General features: G+C 40.7%; 1 protein-coding gene across 5 annotated transcripts in view; it reads right to left on the bottom strand.

Moving 5' to 3' along the window:
- The window catches only part of HDAC4 (histone deacetylase 4), a 245483-nt gene extending 233203 nt beyond the window's left edge, over positions 1–12280 (bottom strand). For all 5 annotated transcript variants that reach the window (XM_035890270.1, XM_035890273.1, XM_035890272.1 and 2 more), the window contains exon 1: positions 12036–12280. In XM_035890270.1, coding sequence (XP_035746163.1) covers positions 12036–12057 — 22 coding nt within the window. In that variant the 5' untranslated portion in view covers positions 12058–12280. The remainder of the gene's footprint in view (positions 1–12035) is intronic.
- Positions 12281–14161: the final 1881 nt, after the last annotated feature.

The following is a 14161-nucleotide window of genomic DNA, read 5'->3' as shown; positions in this document are numbered from 1 at the left end:
AAAGCACGGCCGACGATGCAGGCAGACGCTGCAGCCTCAAGAAAGGACGTCTAAGCGATAAAAAAAAAAAAAAAAAAAAAAAAAAAAAACACCAACGAAAAAGAAAAAACCCAACAACCCCAAACCTTGCACTGCTTTTTGCGACAGAAAAGCAACTTAAAAATGAGTATTTGCTTCACAGTTCAGTTGTACTTTTTTTTTCTTTTTAAAATGAGACCAGACTTGCAATGGATCTCTTAACTGAGACAGGTATACAGATAGCTGTGACAGGTGTACTTGAAATGTGCTGTCATCCTTGCAATAAAATCCGAGTTTTCTTCCTCCTACCTAATAAATACAGAGACTACATTCCCAAAAATTAAACTCTACCCTACCTTTATAGTCTGCTAAGTCATTTACCAGGTTTCTTACCTTCAATTTCTTGAAGCATTCAGCACCCTGTTTGCACAACAGTTGTTCAAGCAAAGGGCTTTGTAGAAAGTTCCTTTCAGCTGATTGCTAGAACATCTAAAGATCAAGTAACCATTGCACAATTACTTTGGGCAATTATCGCCAAAACATCCCGTTCTTTTGTGCAATGCTATCCATATTCCCCCTGACAAAAGCAAACACAGGCTCTGCTTTGCAGAATTACCAAAAGAAAAAAAAGCAGCCTGAACAACCAGCTCAAAAGCAAGACTTCCTAAGTGACCAGAGGTGAAGAAGTGAAACAAGGTCTCAGAGGCACTCAGCAGACTCCCCAAACATGGTGAGCACAAAGCAGGCACAGCCATGAACCATCGTGAGCTCAGCTGCATCTCCAAAGTGACAACCCGCAGGCAGCCTTGGAGCAGAGGATTGCAGCAGCCGAGCTGTGAAACAACCGATACATAACCCGGATAGCAAGAGGTAACCAGTTGTGAGGAGCACCCAAGTTCACTGAAGAAAATCAGCAAAGCCTTGAGTAGCAGGGTCATGCAGGCCGGCGATCTTCATTCCATAACCAGCACAAACATAACCCAAACAACTGAGGTATGATGAGAAAGGCATTTGGCTTGCTCATAGCTACAAAAACGCACACATTTGTTCTAGCAAATAACACAAACGCACCTAAAACATTATCCGCTAAGACAGTGGTAAAAAAGTATCTTTTTTACATGAAATACAATTCCAGAACCTAAAAAGTTAACAGAGGGGAAAAGGGGCCCAACTTGTAATCTGGAATGCAGCAGCTCTGATAGCCCAACACGCATGCACATCCTGCAGCTCTCTTGGACTTGACCACTCGGCACCTGCAAAATTAGCAACCTCTGGCCTACTTTTGGGCATGTTAGAGTCCAACTGTATTTACGCTGACAGAGACAAGCAAAGGTTGTGACGATTTATTGACGCAAGAGCTATTTCATGCTCCGTGCCAGAAATTAATCAGTGGAGGAGGAGGAATTCTCTTTAGGCACCCGGTTAGAAAGCACTGTGGTGAACTGCTAAAAACAACAAGCTGAGGTCTTGCACAACAAACACAATCAAGAAAAAAAAAAATTAAGAGGACAACTTTTACACAGCAGCTCCTTTAGAAAGACTTCAGAAATCACATTAAGCCAGTTCCTGAACAGAACTATTATACATACCTTTCCTCATGAAAAAGAAAACCTATGAGAAGACTAATTCAGAGCATTCCCAAACCTTTGTCAACATAAAGTGATGCTGTGTTTTTTCAGATCACCCTGTCTCAAACACACTTGGGGGAGGCACTGGTGGCAATTAAGGTATAACTGACCCTCCAAGTCGGTTGTTGGCTCTACCTACTGCAATTCTGGATACAAAGGAGTATACCAGAGGCAAAAGTCCTATGACCTATTTGAAAAAGCTACTGCACAAAGATACACTTTAACGAAAAAACACAAGAATCTTTAAGGCAGACTGAATGAACAGCATCACCCCTACCTGCCAAGAAGCCATCATGATAAACCTGTCAAGAGTTACAAGCCTACAGAACAGGCCTTCCACCTGCTGGAAAGAAAAAGGAAAAAAAAAAAAAAGAAAGAAAATATCTAATGCCAATCAGATACTTGCTGCTGGTGGGGAACAGATGCCAAAGCCCTTCTTCTCCGTTTGTTAAGCTGTAAGGATTGCATGCCTTCTCCTGGCAAAGGTTGTATGAGACCAGTGGTACCTTATTTAGAATAAAGCAAGTACTTGGAAGTTTCAGAGATTTTTCTAAAGTGACAGATGTCAAAGATTCAATACTTGGATGGACTATCAGAGTTTGGTGTATGGGCTCTGGTCATCTTATTCTTCTGGGTGAATTTTTGACCAGAGAAGAGATGGGGTACTAGCTTGTTCTAGTTCAGGCTTTTATGCCTTCCCATAAGAACAGCTCAAGCATTTTATAAAACAGGAGCACACTAGTGTGGAAAAAAAACAAACCAAAAAAACCAAACCTTTTAAACAAAGATGTTTCTTCTTATAGCCAGTATTAAAAAGAAAAAAAGGTCAACAGTTAAAGGAGAAGGGGAAGTTTAACTAGAAAGTCCAAGTTTTGAACACTGAAACAGAATAGCAAAAAATCCTTCTCAATGGATTATCTCAAAGTCACCAGACTTTATGGTTTTTCTGCCTGAAGAATTGTCAATTGATCAAAAATACTGAAACCAACTGTACAGAAGGAGTAAAAAAAATCTGTCCTCCAATCTCTCAATGAATAAACCAACTAAAGGGGGCATTACCTATTTCCCAGCTGCACCCAGCTTGACTAGCTGTATATCTAAAGTGACCGCACGTACAAATAACTGCATTGATCTTGGTCTATCGATTAGAAGGTGAAACCTGACAGCAGAAAGTCGTTACACAGTAGTTCATGGACAGAAGCATCTATTAAAAAAAAGTCAAAATACACAATACAATGAGTTTACTGCCAAGAGAGGTATCAAACCCTGCACCCCTTCAACCCAATGCTCACGCTCCTTGCTATTACATAAAATCTGATGGGGTTACACGACTACAGCAGCCGCCTTTCAGGACAAAATGGTTACCTGAAGCCAAGGCTAGCAGTTCAAAGCTCACAAACTAGACCTCACTCCTATTACAATTTTCCCTGTAAAGCTATTTATGTGGTTTGGCAACATAACAGCTACAAACAAAATGAGTACATAGATTCTTGAATAGTGAAAGGGTCAGGATTGATTTTTTTTAAAAATGATTTCTTTGAATTCATCTGTCATTTCTCCAACATCCTGATCCCAGCCCTACCACAGAGCACAGCTGTAGCACAGTAAGAGTTTCCAGGAGTCTCCTCCACTGCAAGCAACTCTACCTCGCCCATCGTTAGGAGTTTCTCCTGGAGGAGAAGGTAGCACTGGCAAAATCCTACTTGCTCATATTCAAGTCAGCAAGTACCAATACACAAAGGAACTTTTTTTTTTTCAGTGCTGGGATTAGTCAGCCCTTGGTACAACCAAACCAGAACTTATGGAATGGTTTTGCGCAACTTATCTCCATCAGTATCACAGCACCCAGCTCCGGTGCTTACAGTGAAGAACCTAAATGCCACCACACCACTCCTCACTCAGTGGAAGGAAGCAGACCCTCAAAAACATCTATTTCAGCCACGTGAGCTATGAAGCAGAGGGAGACAATGCAACACTCCTCATGCAGAAAGGTCCAACTGTACAATTGCCTGCAAATGCCAAAGCTTAAGCAGCTTCCAAAAGCAACTGGGCACATGACAGAAATGGAAAAAGGACCAATAAAGTAAAATTTACTACATCCATCCCCCCCAAAAAACACAAGTCATACATGACTAGAAGTTGAGAGGGTATATTAATGGCTGTTGCCACAACCTTACCTGTTCTTACCCTCCTTCCCAGGCATCCACAGCTAGATGTGGTCAGGTTCCCAGACCCGGTCTCCCCACGGCTGACCTTGCACAGCCATCCTTGCAGAATGTACTCAGGCTTCACAACTCATGCCTTCAAAATAAATCTGATGTTGCTACATCAAAGTTGAGCAGACCAGATACAAACACTGGAAAGATTAAGTCTAGTCTGTGGATTCCCTGGCAAAGCCTGTGCTGCTGGGGTTCAAAGGAGTATTAACAATGCCCCAGTGAATCCCACACACATGCACGGGCTTCTGGTTACACTCAGAAGAATTCGTGCCACCAGTGGTACCTTCAAGTTGAGTTTCTCTAGAGAGGCCGGCTGACAGGCAGACAGGGAAGGGCCTTCACAATCAGAAGGATGCACTGTACCACCACTTAGAAAAGTTAAATGGCAATCAAAGAAAAGCAGCTTAGCAGTACTCTGTAAACAAACTTAGCTGCAGAACTTGTCCATATGAGTGTATTAACTAGCAAATACTCCCAATTATGGTCGTGATATACAGACTCTCCCCTTGGGCTGACAGCGGCGTGGGTGGGAAGTCAGCAAGCCCATAATCTATGGAGCCAGGTGAATGCAGAAGATGGCTGTGCTATAAGGTTCATAAACTGCAACAGCAGCTTTACAGGGTATTGCTGGATCTGGTCTAGTCCTGAAGGACTTTTACAGACTAGTTATGTGTTTTTTTAAGCAGTAAAAAATTAAGCTTGAATCATGCTTGAAATTCAAGACAAATCCATGAATTGTTACAGTCAGCATAAATTTATTTTGTTTGAAAGAAGATACTAAGTAATCTTGATCTAGTTCAGTTTTAAAGAGATCACAGGGAAACAGAAGGATCTCCAAAAAAGCCCACATTGAGTATTGTATGTAATTCATCTTTCAATATGTGCAAACTTTAGTATTAGCTTCATCCTTTCGAAAGACTAAAAATTTGCTTCAACATTTCAGTATATCAGTCTGTTAAGCATCATTTAGCCAAACCGTGACAGCAGTTCCCAGAGGGAACACCAAGAGCTGTTCAGTATTACAAAGCAACCGAGGGCACTGCAGGTAAAGCATTTGATTTTCCCAGTAACTGATGAAACAACAGTATTTTTATTTTGGTTATAGAAACAAAGTGTTTAGAAGATCTCCTGATATACTAACTTTAGTTTTCTTAAAGGAAGAATTAATTGTATGCCCTGTTACTTAGCACATCAAAGATGCTAAAGGAGATTCACTTGCTGTTTTCTTCTTGAAAGGAAGTCACTGGAGCCATGGCCCCAGCCCCAGCCAGCCTCTAGCTCTCAAACAGCAATGGACAAGAGAAAGGAAAGCAAGTACCATGATTCACGAAATGAGAAAAAAAAAAAAAAAAAAGAAAGAAAAGGGGCAGGAACAGAAAAGATGATAGCAACACACTGTACAAATGGCCACAGAGTCTCCACTCAGCCAGACCTTCACAAGAGCTGAAAACCAAACTGGATGCTGCAGTTTTACTCTGAAGTACGGCTGCAGAGAGGATTAAATTCTGCTCATCCTACCTCAGTAGTTGTGCAACGTTACCAGTTCATTTGTTAGATCAGTTACATGAGATCTAACCCCACTAAGCATCTTTGAAGTTCCTAAGTGCAAATTCATGAAAACTAGAAAACAGCCATATAAAGCTACCCCAAAATCCATGCAGTGTCGTATTTCATAGGTGTTACCTATGAATAAGGTAATTCTTGTTTGTTTGTAATAATATATTTCTGCCGTCACAGTTTGGCCAAGAAAAGTATTCCACACTTTACCCAGACTTTTGACCACTCCACTTGGTACCTCAAACTTTGCAGGTGTCAGTGCACTTCAAAGACCTTTCTTGCTCTATCAGCCTAAATAGAAAAGAACAAAGGGTGCAGGGAAATTCATGGTATATTACAACCGGGGGTGGGGGGGAAGCAGCTTGTCAAGCCTTTATTGCAGGAAGGGAGAATGAACATATCCACAATTTTTCCTTCTCCAGTCAGGCATCCGGTACTCCATGTTCAGTCACTCCTGTCTGACCGAAAGTTCCCAAAAATAAGACAATATTTTTTTTCTTTTGCAATGAGGGTAAGCAGTACCTGTAAAAGCACAGGTAGCCAGACAGCCAAACTCCTAGACTTAAAGAATGAAAAATGTCATGTATGGCTGACACCCATCTGAGAATAAATGGATTTTCTTCCCCTGCTCTTGAATCACTTTCAGAATCAGTGGGATGACTGAAGTGTTCCTTCAACATCAGCTCTGTCCTAATTGATCTGACCACATCAAAGGCATACAAACAACCCTCATCAGTATTAGAGCCTGGCATGAAGATGACAAGCTGAATAATTTAAAATTAACGCTGAGAATATATTCCTTGTTACAGTCCAGTAACAAATTTAATTTGGGGAAGTATACATGAAATAAGATACAGCTCAAACTAAGGCTGATCAAAAGTGAGTAACAAAAATGTAGTAACAATATAGAAAAAGGTTTCTCTCCTTTCCAAGTGAGATGCAAGGTCCCAAAGACTATGTCAAATATTTTCATCTGACTTTAAAAGTACAACCTTTTTTATATCCTCTTCCTACCCTGTACCTCATTCAAAATAATTCAGAGTTCTCTGCCTCTCATCATAAGTACCTGCTTCTCATCTTTTCACTGCAGGATACATCACAGGCTAAAAAACTTACTTTAGAAACAGGCTTTTAAAGAATTCCAAGGTGCAAGAACTACATTTAAAGAAAAAGTAGAAATGAGAGGAATGTACTTAGCAGGGACACTGACCTAAAAGGAACTTCAACTTGAACCTCAAGTTGAAGCACAAAACAATTCTTCTCTTTTGAGGGTACAATCAAAACCTTGTACATAAAGTCTCAACTATTTGATGCTCCAGAAAGTGAAAACTTCACAGGTTTCATGGTAGCAGCCTTAAAACTTTCAAGGTCCTCAAAATGATATTGTTGTTCTTCGAGGAAATCCAGGACAGGCTCACCTTACACATATGTAAGAATCAGAATGCAGGTGGAGTATGTATTCTGTCCTAGGTTGAAGAAAGAAAGCAAACGGGGACATGCCCAGTTCCCATCCGCAAGGGTTTTCAGCTCTTCTAACCAGAGCTTCTTATTGCCAGATTTGTTTCTGAGTTTACTTCTCAACCAACCTCAAAGTCCCCCCCCCAAACCTGGGGGGACACCAGATTGCTCAGGGCAACAGCTTCAAGGCACAGCAGTAGCTCTTGCTACTGAGTTCGTACTCCACAGGCTCAACGCTTACCCTACTGCTGTAAAGGGCAGGCAGCAGCATCCCTTCGAAGGAGTTCCTGTTATCTCTTCTGGGCCTGCCAAACAGTTGAACTTTTTCCCAAAACATCAGCTTCCCATTAAGCACACACGTGGAAGCATGGGAAGAGAACAGGTCTGAAGAAATCTTTGCACTTCCACGTAGAGAAAAGACAGCATCAGAGATAATGAGGTTCCACCTATATTCACTACTAGTAGTATTTTACTTGTATACAGGAGCCTGAATGCCCAGTCTAGAATAATCCATTTGTAGGCAGGGGGAAGCAGCGATACACCATGTCCAGATGTTCCCAGACGACAGTCACCAAGCATCAGTTGTGCCCCAGCCCTACTAAAGGAGGACTGGAATTTACTCCTCTAGTCCTTATGTTTATTAATGCTCTTGCCCCCAGATAACTTACAGAAACTGACTCATTACTACCAGAAAGTAGGTCAGTGTCATTTAAAGCCAGTTTGAAATGCATCTCCACAGAAACTTCTTAATCTTTAAAAGGAGAACACATAAAATATTTATTGGATGGTGCAAAATGTTTGAGACACTAACAGGGAAAGCTCTTATGTATACTGCATGAAATGGCTTTCCATGCCTCATTGAGCCACAGAGCATGAAAGGAGAATGGCTTCTTGCGCTCGGCAGATAAAACGCCATACTTACCAATCTAGAAAATCACAGCACATGACTTGCTAACTCATTTTCCCAGTGCTGCGTGATCATGAAGCTTTCTGCTTTCTCTGGTATCTCCTCTCAGTCTTAATGATCCTGCTGCAGATTTTTCCATATCAGATAGGCAGCTCATTCTTAAACTTCAATATTCCTAATTATCAAGCATTCAGCATTTCAAAATGTAAATAAAATTTGCATCTCCACAAGAGTAGCTCTGAAGAAAGAATATAGCATTTGCATTCAGACTGGCTAATTCCTGTAAGATAACATTTCATAAACAAAATGCTTCATTGAACGTGGAGATTTTCAGCTTTTACAAAGGAAAGTGTACTCTAAACAAATATAAATCAGTTGAGTGATTAACTTTAAGTGTTTTGGTTTTTTAAACTAATCTTTATGTATAACTAGTATCAGCAGAACAATCTTTACTGATTAAAGAACGAAATGATAGTGAAACTCAAGCCACTGAAAATTAAGGGGTGAGGTAGAAGGTGACCACAAGAAACCATTTAAGGTCAATCAGAGAGTGAAAAAAAATCACAAAAGAAAAAAACCCACACACATACTCACAACCCAGTCAGCCTGGGTAAGATGAGCAGCATCAGCACCACAGGTAACGTAAGACAAGTTTAAATTGTGGGCAATGTAACAGGTTAAGAAGTGAAACTTAACACGCTTTCCCCTGCCGCTGCCCCACCCCCCCCAGCTTTGTCATAATCCTGTTATCTTAATTAGCCTAATTTTCTTAATTATACTTTGCAGTAACTTGATCTTTTATAGAACAACTTCAGCATTTTTTTCAGCTTTGTTCCAGTGCTGGAAGAAGCAGCAACTCCTCTGCCAAAAGCCAAAAGGCACACAATGCCTCTGAGCTTTGTCTCAGCTAGGTCTACCAGCCTCCTGCTCCCATCACTGCAGGGGAAAGCCTGTCCTCCTGCCACCCCACTCTCCAAATTCAGTGCCCTCTCCACCACCCCTTCATCCTGCCCAGCAGTTCCAAAGCGATTCCCATTCCTGCCTGGGAATCCACAAAACCTACCGACACCTGCAGGGAGCTGGTCATTCCTCCAGAGCAGTGGGCACCACACAATGGTGCTTGTGGCAAGAGGGACACCAGAAGCCCACCTGCTTCTCCTGCTCCTCACACACACAGTGCACCCATGTGCATTTTTGTGGCAGGTTAAGTTCACAAGAGCTGCTGGTCTTAACCCAAAGCTCAAATAGAAGAGCCTTTTGCCCAGAAAACAAAGGTCAAGGTCTTTATGTCTAAACCTGATTAAGATTGATTTACCCATTGGAAGTTCTTGAGGACTAACTTCTCCCACCTGGGTATTCTTAATTCTCCAAAAGTTATTTCTTATTCTCTGAGAAAGCTTACTCCAAAATATAACAAAAGTGGCAATGATGGGGGAAGAATGAGGTGGAGAAGTCATACTTCTCTTAGACACCTTAGTCTTCTCCATATTTTTCTGCCTTGTTCAGTGAGAAGCCTTCACAAGAGACCTTTGCAGAGTAGAAGGGGAAAAAAAAAAAAAAGAGAAAAAAAAAGGAAAACCAAACCACTTTCATTCATCTATGCTGCAACAATTTTATGGCACTGTTCCTAAAACATCCCATTAGTGATAGGTTTGGAGAAGATTAGAGAAGAAAGCTTGTATCCACTGAAGCAAGGTTAAATAGGCTCTTGAGTTAAGCCAAAGCCTTCCCTTAAACAATGCACATCATTAGTAATAATTACCTGTAGCCATATAATCAAAATAGCTATCATAACTGACATGAGAAATCCAGATGTCATCTTTGGCAAGGTTTGGAAAATATTTCTACCAATTATTATAAAAATGATTCTGAAAGAGAAACAAGCAATAACAATATGACGCTATAAGCCAGGGGTAAAAAGCCACCATGATGCACTGTAGAATTTCAACCCAATGCTTAGAAATACAACCAAAATAAGAACCCAACACCTAGGAAAGGCACAGGGAGAATTTCTCAACAGTATTTGATGAGAAGTAAGACTTTGTGGAATTTGATACCATTGAAAATATTTTCATACAAAGCCTACCTGCAGAACACCGTTCTGTAAAAGAAAAAAAGCACAAGATCATTTCCTCCAGTTTTTCAGTTTTATGAAAGCTTTTCACCTTTTAAATGATCTCCAGTGAACCAGCAGACGATGAGCCTTGAGTTTTTAATCATGTGTCCTTCATTTCAAGGGTTACTGTCAATAGGAAATATAATCTGTATCTCTAAATAATAAAACTGCAATAGTTTCTTTGTATTTGAAAGGGCTAACTACCAGAGCAGACAAACTTTCCCTTACTAGTAGTCTTATTTTCTACCAAACACTCATACAGTAGTCACAACCTTTAATTCTTACTGAGCCATCCCATACCTCACTCTAAGGTCTTATGTGACAAGGGCCAAGAAGGTTTAGGAACAGCAGCACAGGAGAACGCATGTATGTCCAAAGCCATCCAGCTGAGCTGCCACTTCCCTGGGGTTGATTACACCAGCCAGAGCCACTCTAGACACGGTTGTTCCAGAAGGCAGGCTCAAACAGATTTTTAGCATTACAGAAACACTTCTTACACGAGGAGCTTGTTTTCTTTTGCTTAGTCCTCCTTATGTGACTCCCTGCTGCACCATCAGCACAGAACTTGAGCTACAGTAGCAGAACCAGCAAAGAGAGAGGCAAGACAAAAAAAAAAAAAAGGGGGGTTAGAGGAATTAAAGGAAAACAAGACAAATCAGCAGCAGGCTTCCAATACTCCTGCATCAACAGAACAGCCCAACTAAGAAGGACATATCCCCCTTTCCCAAGTATCTGGAGAGCTGCTCTTTAAGAAGTAAAGCAATATCAAGTAATGTTTGTTTGTTGGCTTTTGAATATAGGTATATATTTAACTTATCCCACCACAACACGGAAAAAAAAGCAGGCAGCTGTTAGCTCCTCAGTCTCGCTCATATTTGAGACAGGAAAGTATTAAAATAAAAACTATCCACTTATTTGAAAAACATCATATTGCGAGAAATGTGTCACAGGTGAATACCTGTATGCACTCTACTCATATGAATATACTTAAGTTTCCCAATCCCCACAGTACCAGAAACAAGTTTCAAAATCTAAGAGACTGCTACATTATGGAATTAGAAGCCAGATTTTTTCTTTTTGATAACACTGATAATTTTAGAGACTTACAAACTCAATTCAGTTCCTACACGAGGGTCAGATTTTCAGCGCTGCTGCTTGTAAACTCCAGCATCCCTATATAACTGCAGCATTTCTTGCTCCCAGCCTCAGAAACACAAATGGGCTGCTAGAAGTAATTATGAAGCAAATATAAAATTCTTCCCCCACAGATACACAGTTCCTTAAATCTTAGGAGCTCTTCGTTGGCTTCTAACACTTCAGTCTTATTTGACTGTTAGCCCACAACTGATTACGCTGAAGTCACAGAAGTAACCTCTCAAAGGCACAGTTAAATAAGTACTTTCACATGCCTCGTCGTTGTTGGATTACTTGCTTCCCAGCAGTCATTTTCCCTACCATAAACTGAAACAGTCAAAGCAGGCATAGCAGAGCATAATTAAAATTCCTCTTCCAAAGCACAAGCTCACAAAGCTCTACCTAACACAAAGTTACCTGAAATTCACTAAATACAAATGCGTGAGGCAACTTTAAGCTAGACAGCAGGTAACTGACAGAAATGCACCATTTTGTAGTGGTGAATCCTATGTCTTAAATTACAAGACACATTAGGGATAATCTCCCTAGCACTGAGATGGATCAGTTGACTCTTGTTCCAGCAAAACTATTCTTTCCTACTAAAGAGTACTTTGGTCAAAAGTCAAAGAGTTTTCTTAAATACCAATAAGACACACCAGCAGAACCATGACCATTCCTTAGAGGTACACTACATACCGTTAAGACTTATCAGCATAGATTTAACAAATTAAACATCTGGTTAACATCTCAGAAAATACCTGCAACTTTCAGTGATATGGGATGCAACAATTAGAAACCTAATATGGCAAGATGTCCTTGTAACTGTGGTATCAGCAACACAATTTTCCATCTTCTGCACAAAGTCTCAGTTTCCAGCAAAGTAGCAGTACAGGGAGAAGGACCGTATTACCATTTCAACGCCAATAAAAAGTCTGTTCATGCAAAAAACATGTGGTGTGTTGCTGTCACTACTAGATTTAAAGGTGTTTTGCCCTTACCTGGATGGCTTTGGGAGCTCATTGCTAGTAATGTCTAGTCCTTTGGAGAAGGGATTCAAGACAGATCAGTTTCCACGCAAGTACCAGCAGCTCTGAAGAGCTCCAATGCTTCACCAATACATAGAAATTGGAAGTGGGGATTAAATCATGGCCACCTTATAAAATCCAGGGCACAGTGACATGCTGAGTTGTATAGAAAGTAATCCAATAGGGTGGCAGAATATCTTCTAATGACTTTCAAAATGGCAACCTGCAATTAAAGAAAAAAAAAGTCTACATTAGAGAATTAAGATTCACAACCATTTAAATTACACATTATATAGCATATTTATCCTAAGAAAATATTAAACTAGGATACTATTTTAGGCATTAAGGTTGCAGAGAGAGTAATTTTCAGAGTAATAAATGTAATTTTAATTAATAACCATAAAAATGCAGACTAATATTTAACATCATAAAAAGCAAATTAAAAAAAACAAAAACTTTCCAACTACACATTGAAGTCTTAAAAACCCAAACTTGCATGTTAATTCTGATCCTCCAACAGCACCATATGAAGCCACTTCAGTCCAACAGCTTCCATATTTTAAAAGCCATATGTATGAGTGGTAACTGTACTTCACGCATCTGTTCCCCAAAGAAGTCTAAAGAAAAATTCCTCAGTGCCAAGAAGTGGTCTTGGAGCAGGAAGGAAAAAAACCCACACAATCAATTCCACTCCCACTCTACCCAAGCCTCCAGCAGATTATTAAGAAGCAACTTCATACTGACCCAGGGGGAAAAAAAAAAAAAAAATCCACCTTTCCAGATTATTTTTAAGATGTATATTAGAGGAAGGAAGGAGAAGGAAAAAAAAAACACCAAACCACACCACTGAGTTAGCAACCTAGTGTACCCCTGCCTCCCACAAAATAAAAATATAAATGCAAAAGATACCCTAGTTTATAGAAACCTGCACCTCAGAGGCCCCCACCAATGGTGTCCCCAATGCAACCAGCAATACTTATACCAAAAGAACCTGCCACAAGGTGTCCTGAAGTTCAGTTTTGGGGGTTCAGGGGGGTTTGGACACTATACCAAGCGGCATGCAGTATTTCTAAATAGCCATGTTTTACAGGCAGGGTATCTCAGGGAGATTGCTCTGGTTTAATAAACAGAGAGACCTTTCACTGATGCATGCTACCAGCTAAAGCTACTGAAACATATTAAACCAAATTGTGTCCTTTATGCAAAGTATTTTACAACCACAGGATATTTCCCCTTGCACCTAAAAAGTCATCAGCATTCAGGCTCCCAACAGATAACCTCTCCTGGATGCTGAGGATGATGTATTAACAGACAGCTGGTACCTGGAGGAGTTCCTCACTGCCCTGACAAGACATTTCTGCCCTCGCAGCTTGGCTAGCAAGAACAGTTTATACCCAGCATACCCAGCACTCCCTAACCCACTTCAGACATAAAGTCAGCCTGCTGGCAGAGGCCAACTAGTTAACCCATCTAAATTAATCCAGCTGACTCTGCTCAAAGCAGAGCAGGGAGCACTCACCCCAAACTGCTCCACCAGCAGATCTGAGGGTGTGGTGACCTCCAGCAAAGAGACAGCAATATTCCTTGGGCGGGGGACAATTATGATAGCAACTACTACTGCCGCTTGCACAATGAGCATCTGTCCACGATTTATCTGTGCCATTACATTTCAAGTAGTCCCGTCGATTCTTGGAAGAGCTCTTATCATGCTCAGATATTCATGCTCCTTTCCAACAAGGCAGCAAAACCAGATCTAAGACTTAAATACCACCACCATCGCTTATGATGGGCTCTGCTTTACAATGGTACTTCCCTAATTTGCAGAATAGTGCCCAAGCAGACGCTGTTGAACAAAGAGGCCTTCCTTGCTGTATTTCATTAAAAATCCTCTTTAATTGGCTGTTTCTCTCTACCCCAAGTGTTGCAGCATTACTACTCTCCAAGTTCCTCTTCCCATCTTGCATTTTTAGAGACCTGGAATGCTCTTTCATGTTATGCGTCAAATTCAAGAGAAAATTACTTAAGTGTCATTTCTAATCCCTGCAGGTCTCTGCCATCCCAAACGTTCAAGATCTTCCAGTTCCATTAATTTGAACATC

Source organism: Egretta garzetta, unplaced genomic scaffold (assembly GCF_000687185.1).
Source record: "Egretta garzetta isolate BGI_Z169 unplaced genomic scaffold, ASM68718v1 scaffold732, whole genome shotgun sequence".
NCBI classification, from domain to species: domain Eukaryota; kingdom Metazoa; phylum Chordata; class Aves; order Pelecaniformes; family Ardeidae; genus Egretta; species Egretta garzetta.
The sequence above is the reverse complement of the archived record's forward strand: the minus strand, read 5'-3'. Positions and strand labels throughout refer to the sequence as shown.